This window comes from Cetorhinus maximus, chromosome 10 (genome assembly GCF_964194155.1).
Source record: "Cetorhinus maximus chromosome 10, sCetMax3.hap1.1, whole genome shotgun sequence".
Lineage (NCBI taxonomy): Eukaryota > Metazoa > Chordata > Chondrichthyes > Lamniformes > Cetorhinidae > Cetorhinus > Cetorhinus maximus.
Window position 1 is genome coordinate 59,737,884 of NC_135888.1, and position 22,520 is coordinate 59,760,403.

The window sequence follows — 22,520 nt, forward strand, 5'->3', positions numbered from 1 at the left end:
AAAAAAAAAGTTTTTCATTTGAATAAAATCTAGGATTACAGGCCATCATCAAAATAGTATTCTCCCCCTCTCTTCAGATTATCCATGCTCAAGATACTTATATTGTGAAGAGAAAGTTATGAACGATGGAATAGGCTCAACATCCCTCCACATTAACTATTATTTCATATAATTGTATGATGATGAATTCAAGTCGATAACTCAGCATCAGCATCATGTTGCTGTTGAGACCAGGGAAACTCTGCTCTTCACTCCCAGATAGAACAGGTTGTGATGTCAATGAAACAAAATAATATCCACTAATTTGAAAGAGGGAATGTCTGTATTTTGTAAGCATCAGGATGATAGATATTTTTGCTGAATAATAGGACATTAATTTCTGGCACCATTTGTTGAGAAATCCACAATCTCAGGTGAAATCTTTTGTTTCCATAGTCAATTCATAAGGATCTTTCCCCTTGGATTGATCCCAAGGTTTAGGTTACTCAAACTTATAAACAAACAAGTACTTATGAAATTTGTTTTTATGACCATTTTTGTGCCCATCAAGGTGAACAATGTTAGTGCTGGGAAGTGGAATACTTTTGTTCCTTGCAATCATTGTGTTATCTGGATCCAGAGTAAAACATCACCAACTCTCTCAATACTGGAACTATTCCACTGGAGCAAAGAAGATTGTGATTTAACACAAGTATTTAAAATTCTGAAGGTTTTGAAAAGAAAAGACTATTTGCTTTGATTGGAAATTCAATGATCAATGTAAATTTGTCACAGGTTATCTGGTCATAGTCAAACCTAGAGATTGAGAGTTCAATATATCTGATAATTTTTAGCTAGAATCAGATAAAGTGGGCATGAAAGATGTTGGATTGTTGTCAAAGACCCAAGCGCTTCACCATTGTCATTTAGACAGGGGAATCTACCACTGGTTTGGTTGACGTGACTCCAACTTCATAGTGTCGTTGACTCTTGATACCATCAGGGTAATAAATACTGTCTCACACATCCCAAGAATAAATAATAGAAAGGTATGCTGATGTTGAGTGCCACAGGTACTTTGAGAGCAGGTTACAATGCAGCAGATGAACAGAGGATTGAATAGGCATCAGTGCTCATATGACAGGGAGCTGCACCCAATTTGCATTAGCGATATAAGCACCAAACAATGTTGGTTCTTATGTTAAATCCTTTCCAAATGAGTCTGTTTATGATTTTACAACATGTAGCAACCAGAGCCATTCCCCCTCACCATTCCCCCTCACACCCACTCCCACCCTCCCTGACTCAATTTGAATCTATCCTAATGCAGGCCTGAATTAAACCATTCATCAGATAAGATAAAGGGAGATTATTTCACATGTTTTCAGTTCCATATTAAATAGTTGGCTCTTCTTGCTCGAAGGGATGAGCAATAATTTACCTTACCAGTGTTGACCACACTCCAAGCATATATGCAAAAAACATTAACGGTGTGAAGCTTGAGATTTAAAGATTTCTTTTCTTGGAACCATGGAAATACTTTGCCACAGGGAGTGATTAAGGTGGAGATCATTGTATCTTTTACTGGAAAAATATTTGCAGAAAAGGCAGATACTGGGGCGTTGGGACAGTGCTCTGGCAATGAGCTGATGGGCGAAATGGCCAATCTGTACTGTAAACGTCTATGGTCTTAAAAATGAGCCTAAAATTTAACCTCAGAAGAGCCGCCTCCTCCACCAAATCCCTGTGTTAATTTAACATTTCCCACATAGGTCTGTACTGCCAAATTAGGGTCCATACTCCGCTGAGGATATTTCCACCACCCAAACTCACATCATGTAGGCTCATTGCAGTCAGCATACTGTTTAAAATCTGAAACTACTTAAGACAGAACCATTTTTAATATGCAGCTGGGGATGGTAACTAATGCATCCATAAATGAGCAGCATGCAGTTCCACTGATCAGAGTGCTGTGGCCTTTCTTGTTCATTTAGAGCTTGGTATGTCTCCAATCAGTAATGGGAATTGACATCATCAAGAGTCCCCAAATTTTATTCCTCATTTTATTAACAGCTGTAGAAAGGACAGGCCTTAACTATTCACCCATTTGGTAAAAGCTAGAGGTGTAGTTAGTAAATTCATCAAAAATGAAAACAGCATCTGTTATCCATCATCATTTTCTGATAGTACATTTGGGTGTGGCACTGAGACATACTAGAAAGATCCAGCCTTGGCCCAGGCTCCCTTAAACTGTGTAATCGTTGGCCAATGTGTTCCAGGATTAGGAAGAATAGAACAAAATATCAACCGAGGCTCTTACACCTGATGATAACACAATCAAAATAACAAGAAACATTGAGTTGTGGCATTTATTTATTTTGTTTTATTCTTTCATGGGATGTGGCATTGCTGGCAAGCCCAGCATTTGTTGGCCATCCCTAATTTCCCTTGAACTGATCTTGGTAGCTCATTCCAGAGGGCAGTTAAGAGTCAACCACATCATTGTGGGTCTAGATTCACATGATGGCAAATTTATTTCCCTAAGGGACATTAGTGAACCTGATGGGTTTTTGTGACAATCGATGATGGTTTCACGGTCACTATCACTTAGACTAGCTTTATATCCCAGATTTATTAACTGAATTCAAATTCGAACTCATGTCCCAAAGCATCAGCCTGGGTCTCTGGAACACTAATTCAGCAACATTACCACTACGCCACCATCTCCCCTGGTTTGCTCCTGCAAAACTGTGGTGTATAATCTGGAAGGTCGATAATTGGAGTTCAGAAAATAGATTCCGTTTTATTTTGCGTTTTGCTGAAATAATTAAAATATTTACCTCTTACCAAGAAGCTTACAAAAACATTTTATACTTTGGGATTATTCTATTCCCTTTTTCCCCTGCCCCTTTTTGCCAAAAGAGAAAAGAATGGCGTTGATTGAATCTTTCCTGATGCCTACATGATCAAATGCACCCTGGGTGTGGTACTGAGACATACTGGAAATACCCCACCCTTGGCCCTGGCTTAAAATGTATAATCGTTGGCCGATGTGTTCCAGGATTAGAGAGACTAAAACAAAATATCAACCAAGGCTCTTACACCTGATGACAACACAGTGATGTTCATTGAAAAGTGTGCTTGGATGGACATTTGGTGAAGACTGCATTAGTCTATGGTGCCTCTACACTTCAGTAGCCTGTCGACAGTTCAGATCGGCAATCACCCCTTGGGTATGGCTCTGGAGCTATGACTAATGTGAGTAATTATTTTTGAGAGGAAAGATACGGTGAGAAAATTGTAGGGGTTCAGATTCACCTAAAATGTACTGTCAGAAAATGATGATGGGTAGCAGATGCTGTTTTCATTTTTGATGAATTTACTAACTATGCCCTTAGCTTCTACTAAATGGGTGAATGGTTAAGGCCTCCCCTTTCTACAGCTGTTAATAAAATGAACAGCAGTCTAACCTGCTATTACGTGGTGAAAAGTCTTGGGATCTGAAGCAAAATGAAATTTTGAAATTCACTGCTGGCAGTTTGCTACTTTACTGACAGTCATGCTAAACTCTGGGAGGCATGTGGAAATTTCAATCTCCCAGGCCATCTAGTTCTGTTTATTTCGGCATTGCAGAAGCATTGAGTGTCTTATGTAATAACAATAGGAATAGCTTTTGTTACTGCAATGTTAACCCTGAGCGCAAACAAAACATAATTTTATATAAAAATATTTAAATATTTTCTTCGCTTGCACTGTCATCATTTTTCCTTCTACTCTCTTGCTCCTCTCTTTGTCCTTTTTAATTTTAACTTCAAAATTTGCAATTACATAGCACCCTGATCATATGTCTCCAGAATCTTGGCCCAAATGAATTACTTTGTATTATAATGACTGTTGTTATGTGGGCAGCTTGACAGTCATCTTGTGCAAAGCAACCCCACCTAAACAGAAAATGAGATGAATGACCAGTTATAATCTGTCCTTGGTGGTGTTGGTTGAGAAAGAAATGTTTAGGACATAGGGGGAGCTTACTGCTCTTCATATAATGTCATGAGATCCTTAATCTCTCGAAGGGCAGGTGGACAAGGCCTCAGTTTTAATGTCTCATCTGAAGAATGGTACTTTCAACTTTGCTCAATACTGCATTGAACTGTCAACCTAGATATAAGGACAATTGACCCTTTATTCACAAAGAAGAAAATATAACTAAGTTCATACAAAACGTTGGCTATGTCAACCAGGAGAACACATTAAAAATTACTGATGGTTGAAATAGGTTTTCCAGTTATTGTATGCATCCCAAATTTGAGGGAGGAAAAATTAACTTGTGTGTAAGTTGCACCCTCTGTCTTAAAACCTTTAAGTGTGGTTTATATGCAATTTAATACAGTATTTTTGTGTTATTACCTTGCTAAAGTTATTGAAAATATGCAAGTGGAGAAGGGATGATCCATATGAGATGTGATCTATAAACATGAGCAAAGCACGTTAGCTCTGTTTCTGGTTCATTGCAACTGCTTATTTCGCTCACCATTACCCCCTTACTTGCAGGCACACCAACTAGTGGGAACTCCGATTTTGGTGACTGGAGTGCCTTCAACCAAGCTCAGTCCAACCAGCCTGTCATGTCAAGCGGAGGGGACCTTTACAATAACATGCAGCATGCTCCTGTCCAACCTCCTGCAGCTGCCACGGATCTATTTGACCTGATGCCTAGTTTTCAGTCAACCATGACTTCTTCACAGAGCATGAACTTTGCTATGTCATCTGCCAACACCTTAGCTGCCACTGGTACCAGTATGTCCTTATCCAGATCTCAGGTGGGTGCATATTTGTGACCAGGAGTGAGTAATGTATATAGATTAGAGCTTGACTGTCCAATCCTGATTTATTTTTTATGTTGGATATGAGATGTCATGGACAGCAGTTCAGGAGAGTGTTGGTTGTCAGCTCTGCTTGAAGTGCTGTTATTTGGATTTTCGTGAAGTGTAGTTATGGGTATGTTAATGTTTTGAGTTGTGAGAAATTCCAGGTACTTGAAGAGAGAAAAAAAACTGGAGGGATGTGAAGTGAAAACAGGAAATGTTGAATGTACAGAGCAGATCAGTCAGCAGAAAAGATGAGTTATGCTTTGGCTGGCTGTTATGCAGTCCTGATGAAGGATATCCACCTGAAAGGTTCACCTTTCTTTTCTCTTCCACAGAGTAATGAACCTAGTGTAAATTTCAAGCATTTTCTGCTTTTAATACACTTATAGGTTTTGCCTTGCCAACCCTAGGACCTTCTCATTTGTATCGTTTAATGCTACATGGAATAGTACATTTAGCAGGGTTGAGGTTGTAACTCTTTCGAGTTATCAACAGTCACAGATTGTAACTCTTTCGAGTGCATTCACAGTTCTTGGTTTCCGGGAGTGGGACATGAACCCACAACCTTCTGATTCAAAGGCGAGGGTGCTATGAACTGAGCCACAGCTGACACCTCGTTGGGTTGAGGTTGTAGTTGCGGTGAGCATCTTCAGCTGCAGATTGACACTAAAGCTGAAGCACTGGAACTAGTGAACAAGTAATCATTAACTGAGTGAGTTGCTCAAGCACTTGTTGGCCCAGATGTAAATTTCCCTATAGAGTGCTAATAAAGCTAGTGACAACATTGTTAAATTATTGATGGATTCTTGTTCAGCACTGCAAATGTTGTTCAAAATTAAAGCTGATAGTGATTTATGACATGTGCCTTTTAGTGGTTGATGAAGTTATGCATGAAATACTAGAAGGTATAAACAATATCTAAAATACTGCTTGTTGATCCTCAGGTCATTGTGCTATTTGGAAGGATGGCCATTTATTATTGGCTACTACAACAACATTCCCCCCCCCCCCCCCCCAATTAGCACTTGGATAAATATCCCAAGGTGCTTTATGGAGCCTTAGTGGGAAAGTTAGGAGAAGTGGCTAAAAACATAACGAGATGGGTATTGAGTGAATGGAGAGGGAAAGGGAAGAGCTTTATGGGGGTCTACGGACTCATGAGAAGACAAGAAATCATATCCCAGTCACCACTAACATTTAATGTCTTACCACAGTGAAGGATTAAAAAATAAATTTAACTATTAACTTCTACTTTTGTCTATATGTCAGCAGTTGCTTAGTTGTTTTCTGATTTTTCTCCTCTTATCTCCAGAAAGCAATGATTGTTGGTTTACAGTTCCATGGGTGCTGGCTGCCCTCCTTATATTGCACACAAATGTCATTTTTCACAGGTGTGCTCAAACGATGTGACAGCGGAGGCCTTGGAACCAGAACAAACTTGTTCTCAGTCAACATTTATGAACAAGTCTTTATCAGGCACTGATCTCTGGACAGTGATTGGGAAGTGGGGATCCTGCTGAGACTAACTGAAGCAGCAAAACTGCTAGATGAGCTCACTTAACATATATCAGAAATTAACCCTAGGACCTTCTAGTCTGTATGGCTTAGTGCTACGCGGGTCAATACACTTAACAGGGAGTGAGGGATCTGTGGGAAGAGACTGAGGAGAAAGAACGGAGAGGAGAAAAAAGATGGAGGTGAAAGCGTCACCCAGTTTGAATATCTTGTGCTATTTAATAAACTAGTCTCTCTCTTTCAGCCTTTGCAGATGTTGTCCACGCCTTTGTCAAGGCCTACTGCTGTTGGTGTACCGACACAGAATATGCAAGAGAACCAGAAAGCAATCAAGCCATCTTTGCCTTCCACTTGGTCAGACCCAAGTGTTAACATCAGTCTAGACTTTCTGACACCTGGCATGCAACCTCCCAAACCCCAGCAGCCATCACTTAACACCATGATGCAACAACAAGGTAAATGCACTTATAGAATGATAGAAGGAAAGAAAGAATGACTTACATTTATATAATGCCTTTCACATCCTCAAAAGTCCCTAGGTGCTTTATAGCCAATGAAGCTCTTTTTTGATTATTAGTCACTGTTGTAATGGAAGAAATACTCAGACTAGTGTGTCTGTACCAGCTCTATTCAATTAGTCCTATTCATGTGCTCTGTCTCCAAAACAATGTAGTTTTTCTTCCTAGTATTTATATGATTTCAGGCAATGCATTCCAGACCACAACAACTTGCTGCATAAAAGAATGCATCCTCATTTTGCCTCTGGTTCTTTTGTCAATTACCTTAAATCCTCTTGTCATCGACCCTTCCGCCATGGGAAACAATCAAAATTGTTCACGATTTTAAACACCTCTATCAATCAAATCTCCTCTTAACTTTCTCTACTCTAGAGATAACAACTCCAGATTTTCCAATCCCTCATCCCTGGTACCATGCTTGTAAATATCTTCTGTGCTCCTTTAAGGCTTTGACATCCTTCAAGTGTGGTGCCTAGAGTTGAACACACTACCCCAGCTGAGGCCTAATCAGGGTTATAAAGTTTGGCATAACATTCTGGCTTTGGTACTCTCTCTCTCTCTCTCTTTATAAAACCAAGGATCCCAAATGCTTTTGTAACAACGTACTCAAATTGAACTGCCATCTTCAAAGATTTGTGTACATACATCTCCACATCTCTCTACTGGTTAGTTTAGATTGCATCCCCTCACATTTGCTTCCTAAAAATTCAGAATGGTGCCATTGGGTTTCAGCAGACTCTGTCCTCTTATTAAATCCCACACCACTATCTCAATTTTGTAGCTGGAGCCATCTTTCTGGTTTACATCTGGGTGTGAAGATTTACCATACACTCCTCCTGCCAGTCTTTCACTTCAACTGAAGGCATTCTTCTGCTGCTGTTAGTGTAATACCATAGTGTCTAATCCTGGTCAGTGAAGTGACATTCAAACAGTGCCGATAAAAGCAAAAAACTGCGGATGCTAGAAATCCAAAACAAAAACAAAAATACCTGGAGAAACTCAGCAGGTCTGGCAGCATCTGCGGATAGGAGCACAGTTAACGTTTCAAGTCCGAATGACCCTTCAACAGAACTAAGTAAAAATAGAAGAGAGGTGAAATATAATCTTTATATCTTATAATCTTTATATTTCACCTCTCTTCTATTTTTACTTAGTTCTGTTGAAGGGTTATTTGGACTCGAAATGTTAACTGTGCTTCTATCCGCAGATGCTGCCAGACCTGCTGAGTTTTTCCAGGTATTTTTGTTTTTGTTTCAAACAAATTTTCTTTCCTATCTGGCATAATTTGAGCTTCAAATGATTGTGAGAGTTACATTTCCCATTGTGTCTCACATACAATCCTATTGCTGTGCCCAAAAATACTGATCATTTCCTTGACTTTTTAAAATAAGAACAGGTGAGTTGCTGCCCTTAAAATTCTCAAAATTCCATTATATATTAAGAGCGTTTCCTCTTAAAACTACTTACAAAATTCCATTCTATATTGGCAGATGATCTATGGCATTGCTCATGGTGAATTGCAGGGTGCATAGGAAGTCAATGGAAAAATATTAACAGCTGGGGTGATGATTCACCTTGCCTGTTTTGTGTTATCAAATTTTTATAATAGGATTTGTTTTGATGATCTTTGAGGATTTTTATAACTCCACTCCTGGAGAACAAAGACTGGCGCATTTAACTAGTATCACCTCTGGTATGATACTATAGCACTTGTGCTTATACAGCAGCTTATCACATCGCGCAGTCAATAGTGTGGCAGGGAAAGTGTCACAGAAAGTGGATGTGACATTTGGCAGGGACTGTGCACCAGATGCAACACATTTTATATATGCCAGCAGATCCCGGTGATGTTTGTTGCTCATGTAAGTTAAGTTTGATGGGATAAGTGTCACAGGAATTGGGTGTGACACTTAGAAGAATGTGCAAGACTTTTCATATTACACATTGTGAGTAGGTAGGTATGTAATAAATATCTGTAAAACCAATGGGCAGCGTAAGGTTAGATGCCAGACAGGATTTATTTTCAGTATGTTGTCCGCAACTAAACTGCTGAAATGTGAAAGGATCTTAGCAACTTCTTGAGAACAGCAGAAATTTCCAGTTATGGAAGACAACACGCTAGGTAGCTATGATCACAAGGAATTGTGAACCACTGCAGACTCCTGGAATTTTGCTTAATTACCTTAGAAGACGGGCAAGGAATTCTGCAGAGCGTTTTCTAAATGGCTCAAATGTTTACTAATTTTTTGCCATCCCCAGGTGTTGGTATGGTTCGGAAGTGGAGAAACATTGCACGAGGTTGCACTGTTAACTGGATGGGGCTGGGTTTCTTGGACTTTTCTCAGTTTCTTACAGTAAAATAGTTTTGTTAGCTATATCAGATAAACAGCTCTGTTGCTGTATTGTCCACATTGAATTATTTGTGAAGTACAGTGTCTGCATACAGTGAAGTATTTTGAGACATTTTGATAAGATTACGTTGGCGTAGGCAGCTGTATAAACACAAATGAAAGTTTGTCATACCAGAGGTGATGTGAGCTATGTATTCTGATTTTTGCTCTCTGCGAGTGAATTTTTTTAATCAGTAATAATATTGCAAAGACAAAAATCTAATTTGCTAGGATCCCAATTGGGGCTCTAATTATAGCAATTAATAAATTGTATGTAGTGCTTATTTTCGCACCCCTTATTATTCTCTGATAATTGCCTGCTGGAGAGTTGATCTGAAACTGGTCAGATGTAATATTTGTAGAATGTAAAAAGTGTTCTTTGATGCTGTTAGCACAGGACTCCACCAGGGATTTCCAAAGTTGTGGATGTTTCTTCCTTCAGCTGTGTTGTCGGACCCAGACCAGCTGAGTGGACACCTGCATCTCCCACTGACTTCAGTGGCAGACATCAGGAGTTCCACGGAGTCTTAGTTCAGCCTGAAACTTTGCATCCTTACCACTACGATATGCCACCACCAGCTGGATTGCCATGCAGGTGCTGTCACAGTCTTATAAATCTCCAAAAGGAGCTTCAAAGCTCCATGGTAAAACTCCAAAGGTAGAAGGATCATGCATAGATATCACCTAGTGTCCAGATTATGGTTACATTTTTTGAATATAATTCTTCCAGACAATCAACATTCTAAAGCTACAAAAGGAGTCAGTTAAATATGGGGAAAACTGAAGTCATATCTTCAGTCTGTGCCACAAGCCCCACTTCATCACTGATTCTGTCCCTCTCCCTGATAACTACCTGAGATGGAACAAGACTGTTTGCAAACTTGATGTCATATTTGACCCCTGGATGAGCTTTCAACCATATCTGTACCATCACTAAGAAAACCTGCTTCCACTTCCGTAACATCACCCATCTCTGTCCCTACCTCAGCTCCTCTGCTGCTAAAGCTCTCATCTGTGCCTTTGTAACCTCTTGTCTTGACTATTCTAATACATTCCTGACTGGTCTTCCATATGCGATCCACTGTAAACCTGAGGCCACCCAAAACTTGTGCCAAATGCCGTTCACCTATTACCTCTCTGCTTACTGATCTACACAGGCTCCTAGTTAAACAATGCCTCGATTTAAAAAATTTTCATCCATTTTTTAATCCTTCCATGACCTGGCCCCTCCGTATTTCTGCAACCTCCTCCAGCCCTTCCACTCTCTAATCCTGGCCCCTTGAGCATCCCAAGTTATGATCACTCCATCACAGGTGGCCATGCCTTCAGCTGTCTAGGCCCTAAGCTCTGGAATTCCCTCCCTAAACTCCTTTGCTTCTCTACCTCTCTTTCCTCCTTCAGGACACCTCTTAAAACCTTACTTCTTTGACTCTTTTGGTTATCTGTTCTAAAATCTCCTTATGTGGTTCGGTGTCATATTTTGTTTTCTATGAAGCACCTTGGGACGTTTTATTACTTTAAAGGTGCTATATTAAATTAAAAATCTCTCTGTCACAGCAAAGACCAAAAGCAGTGCATGAAGGAAGTTAAATGCAGAGTAGCCTGTGAAAATCCTTCTCTCTTTCACTAAATCCTCTTAAAACCTGGGAACACAGAATTGGTTTGTCAGCAATACAGTGATGTGTTGTTAATCTAGTGGGGCAAATGTTTGGTTCCAATTGATCTCCAGAGCTGCCAGTACCTGAAGGGGATAATGATTATTTGAAATAATTGCTTTAATCAAGGAACAGGAGTTACTCTCTATGTTTACAACAAACCCATCTACAGGGAAACTTCAGCCTGCTGGTGTTTCAACCTTTGGAATATATGTTCTTTCCATAACGTAACTGAGAGACACTGCTTGCATTATACTTGCTGTCCTTGTCTCTCGAGGTCAGAAAGCCATTGTTGGCTCATTAATGCAGCTTGTAGCCTGTGACTGTCATGCATTGGTAATTTTGGGTGTTCAATTTTTCAGCCATCTTTTTTTCTTCTCAATTTTCTCCCTTCCCTCCCACTACTGCAAGAGTTAATTCCTAGCTGGGGTATCTCCAAGGAAATAACTGTAGTAACATGGGGCACCCCTCAGCTTAGAGTCCCAGCTCTGGGATAATTTTACTGAAGCAGTTCAAGTGCAGGCACCTTTTGGGCTATCCTTCTTTGAGAATAGTTGTAACATTATGTAAATATCATTAGGAATTCTCACCAAATATAACTCTAAACAGCATCTCTGATGAGTGTAGTTTTGTATTCCTAATCCTCATTGTGGAGAAGCCCATGGTCCTGGTCCTCTTTCACTGAGAATTAATTTCTTCTGAGATATCCAAGGACTCCTTCTGGGTAGGAGATTATGAGGACTCACAGCACATCTGACCCCTCCCCCAGACTTTAGGAGGAATAGCTACAATTGTTTCAACACCATTTAAGATAAAGTGGTCCTCTTATCAGTTTCCCCACCAGTGAACTCAGCATCCAGACCCTCCACTATCAGAGCTCTGTGGCTGCTGTATGTACCTTTTACAGAATGCCTTGCAACAACTTGCCAAACTTACTTCAACAGCACCTCCTACCCCCACCACTTTTCTCTCCCACACAGAGAAGGACAAGAACAGTGAGGATATGAGAATGCGAACCCCTCTAAGTCACACACCATCTTGACTTGGACATTTAGCACCATTTCTTCATTGCTGTTGGGTCAGTATTGAAGAATTCTCCACCTAACACCACTGCAAGATCACCATCAACAAGGCAAAGGCCCACCATCACCATCTCAGGGCAGTAAGGGGTAGGCAACAAAGGTGGTCATGGCAATGTCATTCACACCCCGAGAATTATTTTTCCTAAAAGAAAATATTGGAGTTTAGCAGAATTGATAAGCCATGATTCTGCCCATATTAGGAGAGAGTAGAATTCCAGAACCTGTGAATTCCGAAGGGCCTACCTTAGAACATATCTCTCTAAATTGGAAGTAGGAGTCCCTAGAGAGGAAGGCTGGAGGAAGATGTTGACATATTATCCAAAGGCATGTTGTTGCACCAAAACTTTAAATGCACAAAGGCATGTGAAGTTGAGTCTCCAAAATCTCCACACTCTGTGTGGAACATCTCCACACTCTATGTGGAACCTGCCCTTGAGATCTTTCACAGACCAGATGTTTTCTGTGGGATTCACACTGACTTGAAGGTGTGGACCAACATCCAACCCCAGGACAAGTATGCAATGCCACACACACTCAGCCGAGCCCCCTAAATGTGCCTGTTGTACTTCAGGCCTTCTGTCAACATGGCAAGTACAGCAGGCAGGAGGTGCACTTTGAACCATTCACCCAAATGTTTCAAATGCATGGATGCACTCAATTCATGATATCTAACTGGGTTAGCATGCCATCAGACCCATTGGGCAAAATCCATCCAAAGGCCACTCCAATCCAGGCAATCACTAAAACAGGGCATTTTACAAAGATGGGTACTGCATTTGACTAAAATGTTTCCAGTGATAGTGAGTCCAAAACCAAGGACCATAAATACATAATCATTGATAAATCCCATAGGGAATTGAGGGAGATAATCATGGGAGATTTTAATTTACATATAGACTGGAAAAGTCAGATGAGCAAAGGTAGCCTTTGTATATTGAATGTTTTCGGGATAGTTTCTTAGAACAGCATGTTCTGGAGCCAAACAGACAGCAGGCTATGCCAGACCTGGTATTGTGCAATGAGATTGGAATAATTAATGATCTCATAGCGAATGCGCCCCTAGGTAGCAGCAACCACAATATGATTGAATTTTACATTCAGTTTGAGGGAGAGAGAAGTGGGTCCGAGACTATGTTTTTAAACTTAAATAAGGGCAATTATGAGGGCATGCAAGCTGAGCTGGCTAAAGTGAATTGGAAAATTAGATTAAGGGATAGGTCAATAGAGATGCAGTGGCTAATATTTAAGGGGATATTTCAGAATGCACGGAATAGATACATTCCAACGCGTAAGAAAATGTCCAGGGGATAGACCCACCATCCATGGTTAACTAGAAAGATTAAAGATAGTATCAAACTTAAAGAAAAAGCATATAATTGTGCAAAGATAGGTGACAGATCAGAAGATTGGACAGAATTTAAGGAATAGCAAAGAATGACTAAAAGACTAATAAGGAGAGAAAGATTAGAGTATGAGAGAAAGCTAGCCAGAAATATAAAACAAATAGTAAGAGTTTTTATAAATATTTTTTAAAAATGAGTTAACAAATTGAGCGTTGGTCCTATAGAAAGTGAGTCTGGAGCATTGATAATGGAAAAAGAGATGGAAGATGAATAGAACAGGTATTTTGCATCAATTTTCACTATGGAGGATACAAGTAAAGTCTTGAGGAGCAGCTATAAACCAGGAAATGGAAGGGAGGGAGGAACTCAGGAAAATTAAATTATAATCACCAGAGAAGTGGTACAGAGTAAATTGTTGGAGCTGAGGGCTGACAAGAGTCTGGGCCCTGATGGACTTCATCCTAGGGTCTTAAAAGAAGTGGCTAGTGAGATAGTTGATGCATTGGTTTTAATTTTCCAAAACTCCCTAGATTCGGGAAAGAACCCATTAGATTGGAAGATAGCAAATGTAACTCCATTATTCAAAAAGGGATACCAGACAGAAAGTGGGAAACTACAGACCAGTTAACATCTGTCATAGAGAAAATGTTAGAAGAAGTTATAGCAGGACATTTGGTTAAGCTCAAGGTCATCAGGCAGAGTCAACATGGTTTTGTGAAAGGGAAATCATGTTTAACCAACTTATTGGAGTTCTTTGAGGAAGTAACATGTGCTGTGGATTAAGGGGAACCGGTGGAAGTGCTGTACTTTAGATTTCCAGAAGGCATTTGATAAAGTGCCACATCAAAGGTTATTGCGGAAAATAAAAGCTCATGGTATAGGGGATAACATATAATGGCATGGATAGAAGATTGGCTGGCTAACAGGAAGCAGAATGTAGGGTCTTTTTCAGTTTGGCAAGGTGTAACGAGTGGTGTCCCACAGGGATCCGTGCTCTGGCCTCAACTGTTTACAATTTATATAAATGACTTGGATGAAGGGATAGATGGGATGGTTGCCAAATTCGCTGATGACACAAATGTAGGTAGGAAAGTAAGCTGGAAGAGGACATAAGGAGGCTACAAAAAAGATATAGATATGTTAAGTGAGTGGGCAAAGATCTGGCACATGGAGTATAATGTGGGTAAATGTCATTGTTCGTTTTGGCAGGAAGAATAAAAGAGAAGCGTATTATCTAAATGGTGGGAGATTGCAGAGCTCTGAGGTGTAGAGGGATCTGGGTGTCCGAGTGCATGAATCTCAAAAGACTAGTATGCAGTTACAGCAAGTAATTAGGAAAGCTACTAGAATGTTATCAGTTATTGTGAGAGGGATTGAATACCAAAGTTGGGAGGTTATGCTTCAGTTGTACAGGGCACTAGTGAGACCACATTTGGAGCACTGTGTACAGTATTGGTCACCTTGTGTAAGGAAGGATGTAAATGCGTTGGAAGCAGTTCAGTGAATGTTTACCAGACTAATACCTGGAATGGGTGGGTTGCCTTATGAGGAAAGGATGGACAGGTTAGATTTGTATCCGCTGGAATTTAGAAGAGTAACAGGTGACTTGATTGAAACATATAAGATCTTGAGGGGTCTTGACAGGGTGGATGTTTCCTCTTGTGGGAGAATCTAGAACTAGGGGCCACTGTTTAAAAATAAGGGATTGCCCATTTAAAACAGAGATGAGGTGAATTTTTCTCTGAGGGTTGTGAGTCTTTGGAAGTCTCTTCCTGAAAAGGTGGTGGGAGCAGAGTCTTTGAACATTTTTAAGGCAGATGTGGATAGTGGTAAGCAAGGGGGCAGATAGGTTATCAGGAGTAGATGGGATGCAGATTTCAGGTTGCTATCAGATCAGCCATGATCTTATTAAATGGTGGAGCAGGCTTGAGGGGCTGAATGGCCTACTCCTGCTCCTTGTTTGTATTTTCATATGTTATTCTTTAGAATGAGGAAATTGGTATAGTATATGAGTTTGACAAGCCAACCTATACAGTGGCATGAATAATTTAATGATCAAGTACAATTAGTCTCACACAGTTACAAGGCAAAAAGTACAAGAGTTGGATTATAGTCCTTTGGAGAACAGGCAGTCATCTGTTGAAACTATCTGTCTCTGTGCTGCTATATTCTGTGCTACTCCAATTCCATACGACTCTCACATTATCATAGCATCATCCATCCTCTGTAAATGGACTTCCTTCCATTTGTTTCTCCTTGGCACTTTTCAGCAGTTTTCCAACTTAAACTGGAGTAAGGCAGTGTAAGATTACACTACCACATGGAGTAGCTAAGGTGAATGGCATAGATGCCATGTAAAGGTAAGTGATATAAGTGCATGAGGGAGAAAGGAATAGAATGATTAGACAAAGAGGGGTGGGAGGAAGCTCATATGCAGAATACACACTGGCAAAGATCGGATAGGCTGAAAGGCCTGTTCTGCGCTGTAAATACAATGATGTAATACTGCTATGTAAGTACTCATGCAGATTTCTCTGCTTTGGATCCTAGGGCACAATTTTAAGTATGAGGTGCTGGGCTCCTGCTTTTCAGCAGCCAGCATTTTCACAAAGTGCCTTTGTATGTAGGTGCAGCTCAGGATGCAACAATTCCATGTTCGGGAAGATTGATTCCTCAGAGCTGTGTGGCTGAGGTCTGCCATCACAGCCCTGAAGCAAACAGTTCAAGAGCTGGGATTCATTCTCAATTATGAGAAGTTCCAGCTACAATCTGACCATGGAGCTAATATTCTTGGGACGTGGTTTCAGATTATCCAGCAGGAAGATTCTTGGATCCCAGTAAAAGATTATTTAAGAACCTGTATAGTTCCCAGTGGCCATGTTTTTCAGTGCTGTTTGAACTGAATCTGCTTAGTCAATGGGGTTCCCACTGAGGTGGTGTCCTTGGGGATTGAGGAACCAGAGGGAATAACTCATTTATACACAGACTTACTGTAGATGTTAATTAGCAGTTGGATGTAAAATAATTAAACTTAGGCTTTTATTTCAGTTATCCATGGGCACTCTTAATTGCTACAGGAATGATTCAGTTACTTAATATGGAAGAATAGCTCTGTTTTCCTCCATCAATCCTGCAGGGAGAATTCACTTGAGGTGAAGGTTTATGCAGCTGAAATACTTGTTGAGGTACCACCAACAGTTTAATTGGTTAGGACAGGGTGTCCAGCATGACAGTTACACACTGGGAAGGTCACAGGTTTCATCTTTGATTGGTGAGGAGTTTCAGCCTGATTAGCTTTCAGGGTGCTACAGTTATCAAAAAACTCCTGATTTCAGGCAATGGAAGAAGAATCTGCCAGGATTACACCTTTCTGGATTGAGAATCAACAGGCCTTTTGGAAGTGCATATATGTGGACTTCATTAGCGAATTGTTTCAGGCTTGGCTGTGATGTCATGTATTGACTTTAGCCACTTGGGTAAAGTGCTTAAAGGCAGCCAACACTGGTGGAAGTGTAGCCAGCAAGAAGTCAACAGCAGGAAGGAGAGGAGAATATTGGCAGAAAAGCAATAAGTAAAATATTAGTTGAGATAAAATATGCTACTTGTTTTGAGAATTTTGATTTGTCTTATTTATGTTTGTATGTGATTATCTATATTTAAAATCTTACCTTTGTGTGCATTCCCTGTAAATTCCTTCATCCATGTTTACAGTGGAAATTGCCTTTCTAAACTTCTCTCACTGTAATTACACTCTCATCCAGTGGAGCTGCTGCAGTTCCATCATTGACAGGTTGTAATTCCAATGTGACACACTTACACAGGCAGTTATTGTTTCAGATGTGGACGTAGGAGTTTATAATGTAAAAAAAATGACTGTGTAACTGAATTTGTCTACGTTCCCTGGTCGTCTTATCGCCTGCCCTCTAACCCCACTTCAGCTGAATACCATACTTAATTGTCACTAGAATTTATCTTTAATATCTATCTCCATATGTCTATCCATACGTACATGCATGCAATGTTAAAGACGTGTACATTCAAAATTGTCTTTTAGGTGGAAACTGAGTGGATAAGGTAACCCTTTCCTTGCTCGCATCGATTTTATGTCCATGATATATTTAAGAATCCAGAATAGAAGGCGGTGGATTCGTAATCACTCTAGCTTGTTTAATAAGCATTGTATATCTTCAGAACTAGACAATGTGCTCATTCCAACCTGTTGATAAGACCATAAGTGCTACTGCAGCCTCCAGGGCACAACAGATTGGAACCCTTTTGCTTCAAAGACCTGGGGTTAGTTCAAAACAAACTAATGAGATGCCATGAGGACTGATCTTCAACAGGCCAAATGACCTTTCTTCTCTTTTATCATGTGAGGGTTCAAATGGAATGAGTTTGGGAAATCTCAATCCAGTGACCTGTAGTTCAATAGTAAATGGTAACATGACTTGTTGAATGCAGTTCCTAAGATAATTTGCCACCTTCAAGTATCATTATTTCATGCATTTCCTAGAGTCATCATTTCCTTCAAACCCTGAGATAGCTGTGAATGAAAATTTTTAAATGTGTTCTCAGGATGTAGGCAGCTCTGGCAAGATTGCATTTACTGCCCATCTCTAGAAGTAATGAAACATTAGGGAGCTGCCCTGCACAGCTGTAGTCCTTTTGGTGCAGGAATTCCTTAGGCCCAACCATCTTCAGCTATTTCAACAATGACCTTCCCTCAGTCTTAAAGTCAGTTATGGAATGTTCACTGATTAATTGCAGTGCTCAGTACTATTCGCAGCTCCTTGCTGAAGCAAATTAACAATATTCAAGCTTGGACTGATAAGTGGCAAGTAACATTCATGCAACACTGATATCAGTCAATGACCATTTCCAACAAGAGAGAATCTAACCATCTCCCCTTGTCATTCAATGACATTACCATCGCTGAATCCCCCACTATCAATATTCTGAGATTTACCCATTGACCAGAAATGGAACTGGACCAGCTATGTGAATACTGTGGCTAGAAGAGCAGGTCAGAGACTGGGAATTCTGAGGTAACTCACCACCTGACTCCCCAAAGCCTGTCCACCATCTACAAGACACAAATCGGGAGTGTGATGGAACACTCTCCACTTGCCTGGATAAGAACAGCTCCAACAACACTCAAGAAGCTCGACACCATCCAGAACAAAGCAGCCGCTTGGTTGGCACCCCATCCACCACAATAAACATTCACCTCCTCCACTATCGACGCACAGTGTGTGCCATCTGCAAGATGCACTGCGGCAAATTGACAAGGCTTCTTCAGCACCTTACAAACTCTCAATTTCTATGACCTAGAAGAACAAGGGCGGCAGATGCACAGGAACTCCAACAACTTCCAAGTTCCCTTCCAAGTTACACACCACCCTGACTTGGAATTGTATCACTGTTGCTGGGTCGAAATCCTGGATCTCCCTCCCTAACAGCACTGAGGGTGTATCTATACACCACATGGACTGCAGTGGTTTTAGAAGGCAGCTCACCAGCACCTTCTCAAGTATTTGGGCATTAAAAATAAATGCTGGCCTTGCTAGTGACACCCACATCCCATGAACAAATGCAAAAAAAAATAGGGAATTCCAGGATTTTGACCCAGAAATGATGAAGGAATGGTTGGGGATAGTTGCCCAAGTTAGAATGTTGTACTGAGAAATACAAAGCAGGAATCTAGATTTCTGTGCTTTAATGGAGATGTTACAATTGGACTTGTGGTCCCAATCAAGCCTGGGGATTGTTTTGGGAAGCATCAGTATTTCTCCACTTGTGTTGTCTAGTTATTTCTAATAGTAAAGTGCATGTCTAGATTTCAAAAGAGGACATTGTTGTGTTTGTCTGAGATGCCTCCCACAATTAAATATCTGGGCTAATCTATTTAGCATGAACACAACCTCCAGAGGCGTGGTGTCAGTGTATTTCCACCATAACATTATCCAGCCACACTAGGACAGAGGAGCAGAAAAATATGGTAGGGTTTTTAAAAAAAAAAATATCCACTGACCTGTTCTCCTCTTCGCAGGCACACAGCAACCGGTGAACCTCGTGACTCAAAGCTTTTCAGCCGTATCCATTAACTCGCCAACCAGTGTGATGCCTCCACGACCTCCAGGAGCATCTCCTTTGATGGCTGGCAGTGTGCCAGTGGGCATGGGGATGCCAAACATAATGGGGACTGGTGCCATAGGGATGAATCCTATGGGAATGCCTCAGAGTGGTGTGATGAACCAAGGAATGATGGGAATAAACATGGGAGTGGCTCCAGCTGGCATGGCCATGACAGGTTCCATGGGGATGGGTGTTCCTGCCATGGGTCTCAATGCCAGCATGACGCCTGCAATGGTGCAATCCAAGCAAGATGCCTTTGCCAATTTTGCCAACTTCAGTAAATGAGAAGGTTGGAAAGACTCCATTAATTAGATGAAGGTGTGAAGGCTGCACAAAATAGTACTTGAAACATGTGAAGATAGGTTGTCTTAAATTTTTATAGCTATAAAGAACAAGTTTTGTGAAGAATATGGCATATTTTGTATTGGGGAGAAATCTGGTAATTGGCAAGATCTGTGCTATTGAATGTGTTATGTCTGTTTCCTAACAGAGGTTCTTCAAGTAAAATCCCTTTCATTGGCATCTTGTTTGTGAGATACACCTGAAAGCTTTTTTAAATGTTGATGAATTTTAACTCTACTGAAATCACAGGGCAGGGAGGATTACATGGGTTGGGAAAAGTGGTTCATATCAAAAGTAATTTTTGTACCTATCTTAATGGCCTTTAAGTCAGGATCCTGAGAAAAATCATTAAAATCCAGAGTATAAACATTAAAAGTTTTGTTGTTCTTTACCTCTTGACCTGGACACAATCAGTCTTTCCAGCAATGTGATAATCAGCTTGTGTATATATCCTTTATGTAACAAATGAATGCAAAATTATTAAAAGGTCTACTTCAAGGTACCAAAAAAACAAACCTGATTACTGGAATGTAAATAGTTTGGTGATATGTTCCAGTCTTAATAGGGGAAATTAAATCCTTTCTATCATGAAAATTTCTTTATTAATAATTAATAAATGGTGGTAGTTGCAGCTTTTATTCTTTAATTTCCCTCAATTATCCCTTTCTTTTAATATTCACTGTCTAGTGCTGAAACACAAATATCAGCTACGTATTCCCTTTGCAGTTGTGGGACTTCATGATTTGAGGTAAAGGAATGGGAAGGGCATCTCACATTGGTAATAGGTGAGTGCACAGGTCACCAGTCACCTTAATCCAACTATTTTCTACACGCACAGGTACAGGTGAGGCTTTTCCTTTCCCCCTCAGCTGAGCAAACCCTGCAAGTGTGCAATACCCAAGACATTCCTCTGCTTTTCGCAGAAACTAGCATTAACGCTAAACTTGTCCTAGTTTCCAAGGCGGCACAGGTGAAGAGTTTTCCACTTCTTCCAAAAATATGTACGCTGTCATTTTTTTTTTCTCTCTGTCTGGTTTTTGAACATTTTTTGCCTTGGTGACTGGTGAATCATGACAGTGTTCTGTAATGTTAAAGCCATGTTATCTGCTTGTTGGATGGGAACTTCACTAAGAGACATTCACTGCTAGTGATGCAAAAGTCAAACCCTATACTTAGTGATTCTTTTGTCTTCTCTCCAACAAGCCAGAGAGGGAAAAAATGTGTTTCAATTGTACTCATGACCTGTTATGTATTACAGCAAACTATTCATTAAAATCTGTTACTTAAAATCATCTTTTGTGCCCTTTATCTGACTTTGTATTGTGACTTCAGGAAAAAATCATTGTGGAAGTAAATTTTTTAATGAATAATTCACATTGCCTTAATGACTTTGCATTTGTCCCTTTTCCAACAAAAGGCTTTCACCACTCGAAATTTAAAGAGGGAAGATGCCTTGACCTAGTCTAAACCTTGCCAATTCTCCCATTTACAACATTTATAATTAGGCATAAATTATTGTACTTCAAGTATAATGAAAAGTGATTTGTTTCCTAAATAAGAAATGAGGGTGTGTAATTAGCAGTCTGCACTTTTTAATCATTCAACAATTTGAAGTGTTTGAATTGGAATCAAAGAATAAAAGCTTTCATGTATAGTTACATCAAAATAATCGATGCACGCTTCAGTAGTCTTAAAGCTGTCAGTTGTTTTTTCCTGTGGTCTCCTAAATGATTTCCTTGTAATTTTTTCCTTGTGAAGGGAAATGATATTTCATGTTGATTGAGATATAACCTGTTTTTTAGTGGGGTTAAAATAGCATTAACTCAGAATTAGGAGGTTTGATGCATACAGAGAATTCCAAGGAAGAGTGAAGCTTTTTGCTGGCATTCTCCCATTCCATGTTTAATTCTGGTGTAGCTATAAATGTTTCTCCAGAATTATTCTTATCCCAAGCATTTCAATATTTCTCCAGTAATAATATTCTTATCCCAAGCATTTCAATGAAAAGTGCTGATGAGTATGAAAAATTAATATTGCTGTGGGTATTTCCTTTCCACGCCCCACTGGGATTTCAGTAAAGTGGGAAAGATGGGTGTGTGAAGTTTTTGTACTGTGTCTAACTTAATTGGAGGAAAGTAGAGTACAGTACAGAGAAAGAAGCACTAACCAAATTCTGTGTTTGGAGTATTTGATTTGTGAAACATAAAGGATATTACTTTTATGGTGATGCATTAAAAACGAGACCACTGACCTTTTTTGCAGAGTTGTGGATTAAAGTCCCCAAAGCATCTGGGAAACCATTGCATAAGATTGCTACAGCATGATTTTCATTTCTTTTAGTGCACTGGTACCAAACAAAATGGCATTAAGGGTCTGAACAACTGGGCAAACTAAGTAATCTTGCAGTTATTTAAGGCTTTTGCATAACCCCCGACATTTCTGCTTAATCCTATGAGCAGGCCTATTGTAACTGATTGTATAAAAAAAAAAAGACACCTCTCTCTCCCTTTAGTATAAATGCATAAATTGCACAATTCTCTGCGTGTGAATAGAATCCAAATATATCTTTACAAAGTGACTGAAAATCAAAAGTATCAGCTAGAGTCGTGATGTTTAACATTGGCATGTTGCATCTGAAATGTTTTCCACTCCTGGTTTCCTCTTCAGTGCTTTTGCCCTTAACAGTTCTTTAA

General features: G+C 40.0%; 1 protein-coding gene across 2 annotated transcripts in view; it reads left to right on the plus strand.

Annotated features, from left to right (window-relative positions):
• The window catches only part of LOC144685718 (clathrin interactor 1-like), a 262,875-nt gene extending 241,756 nt beyond the window's left edge, over nucleotides 1-21,119 (plus strand). For both annotated transcript variants that reach the window (XM_078550531.1, XM_078550529.1), the window contains exons 10-12: nucleotides 4,531-4,799; nucleotides 6,607-6,817; nucleotides 19,400-21,119. In XM_078550531.1, coding sequence (XP_078406657.1) covers nucleotides 4,531-4,799; nucleotides 6,607-6,817; nucleotides 19,400-19,770 — 851 coding nt within the window. In that variant the 3' untranslated portion in view covers nucleotides 19,771-21,119. The remainder of the gene's footprint in view (nucleotides 1-4,530; nucleotides 4,800-6,606; nucleotides 6,818-19,399) is intronic.
• The last annotated feature ends 1,401 nt before the right edge of the window (nucleotides 21,120-22,520 follow it).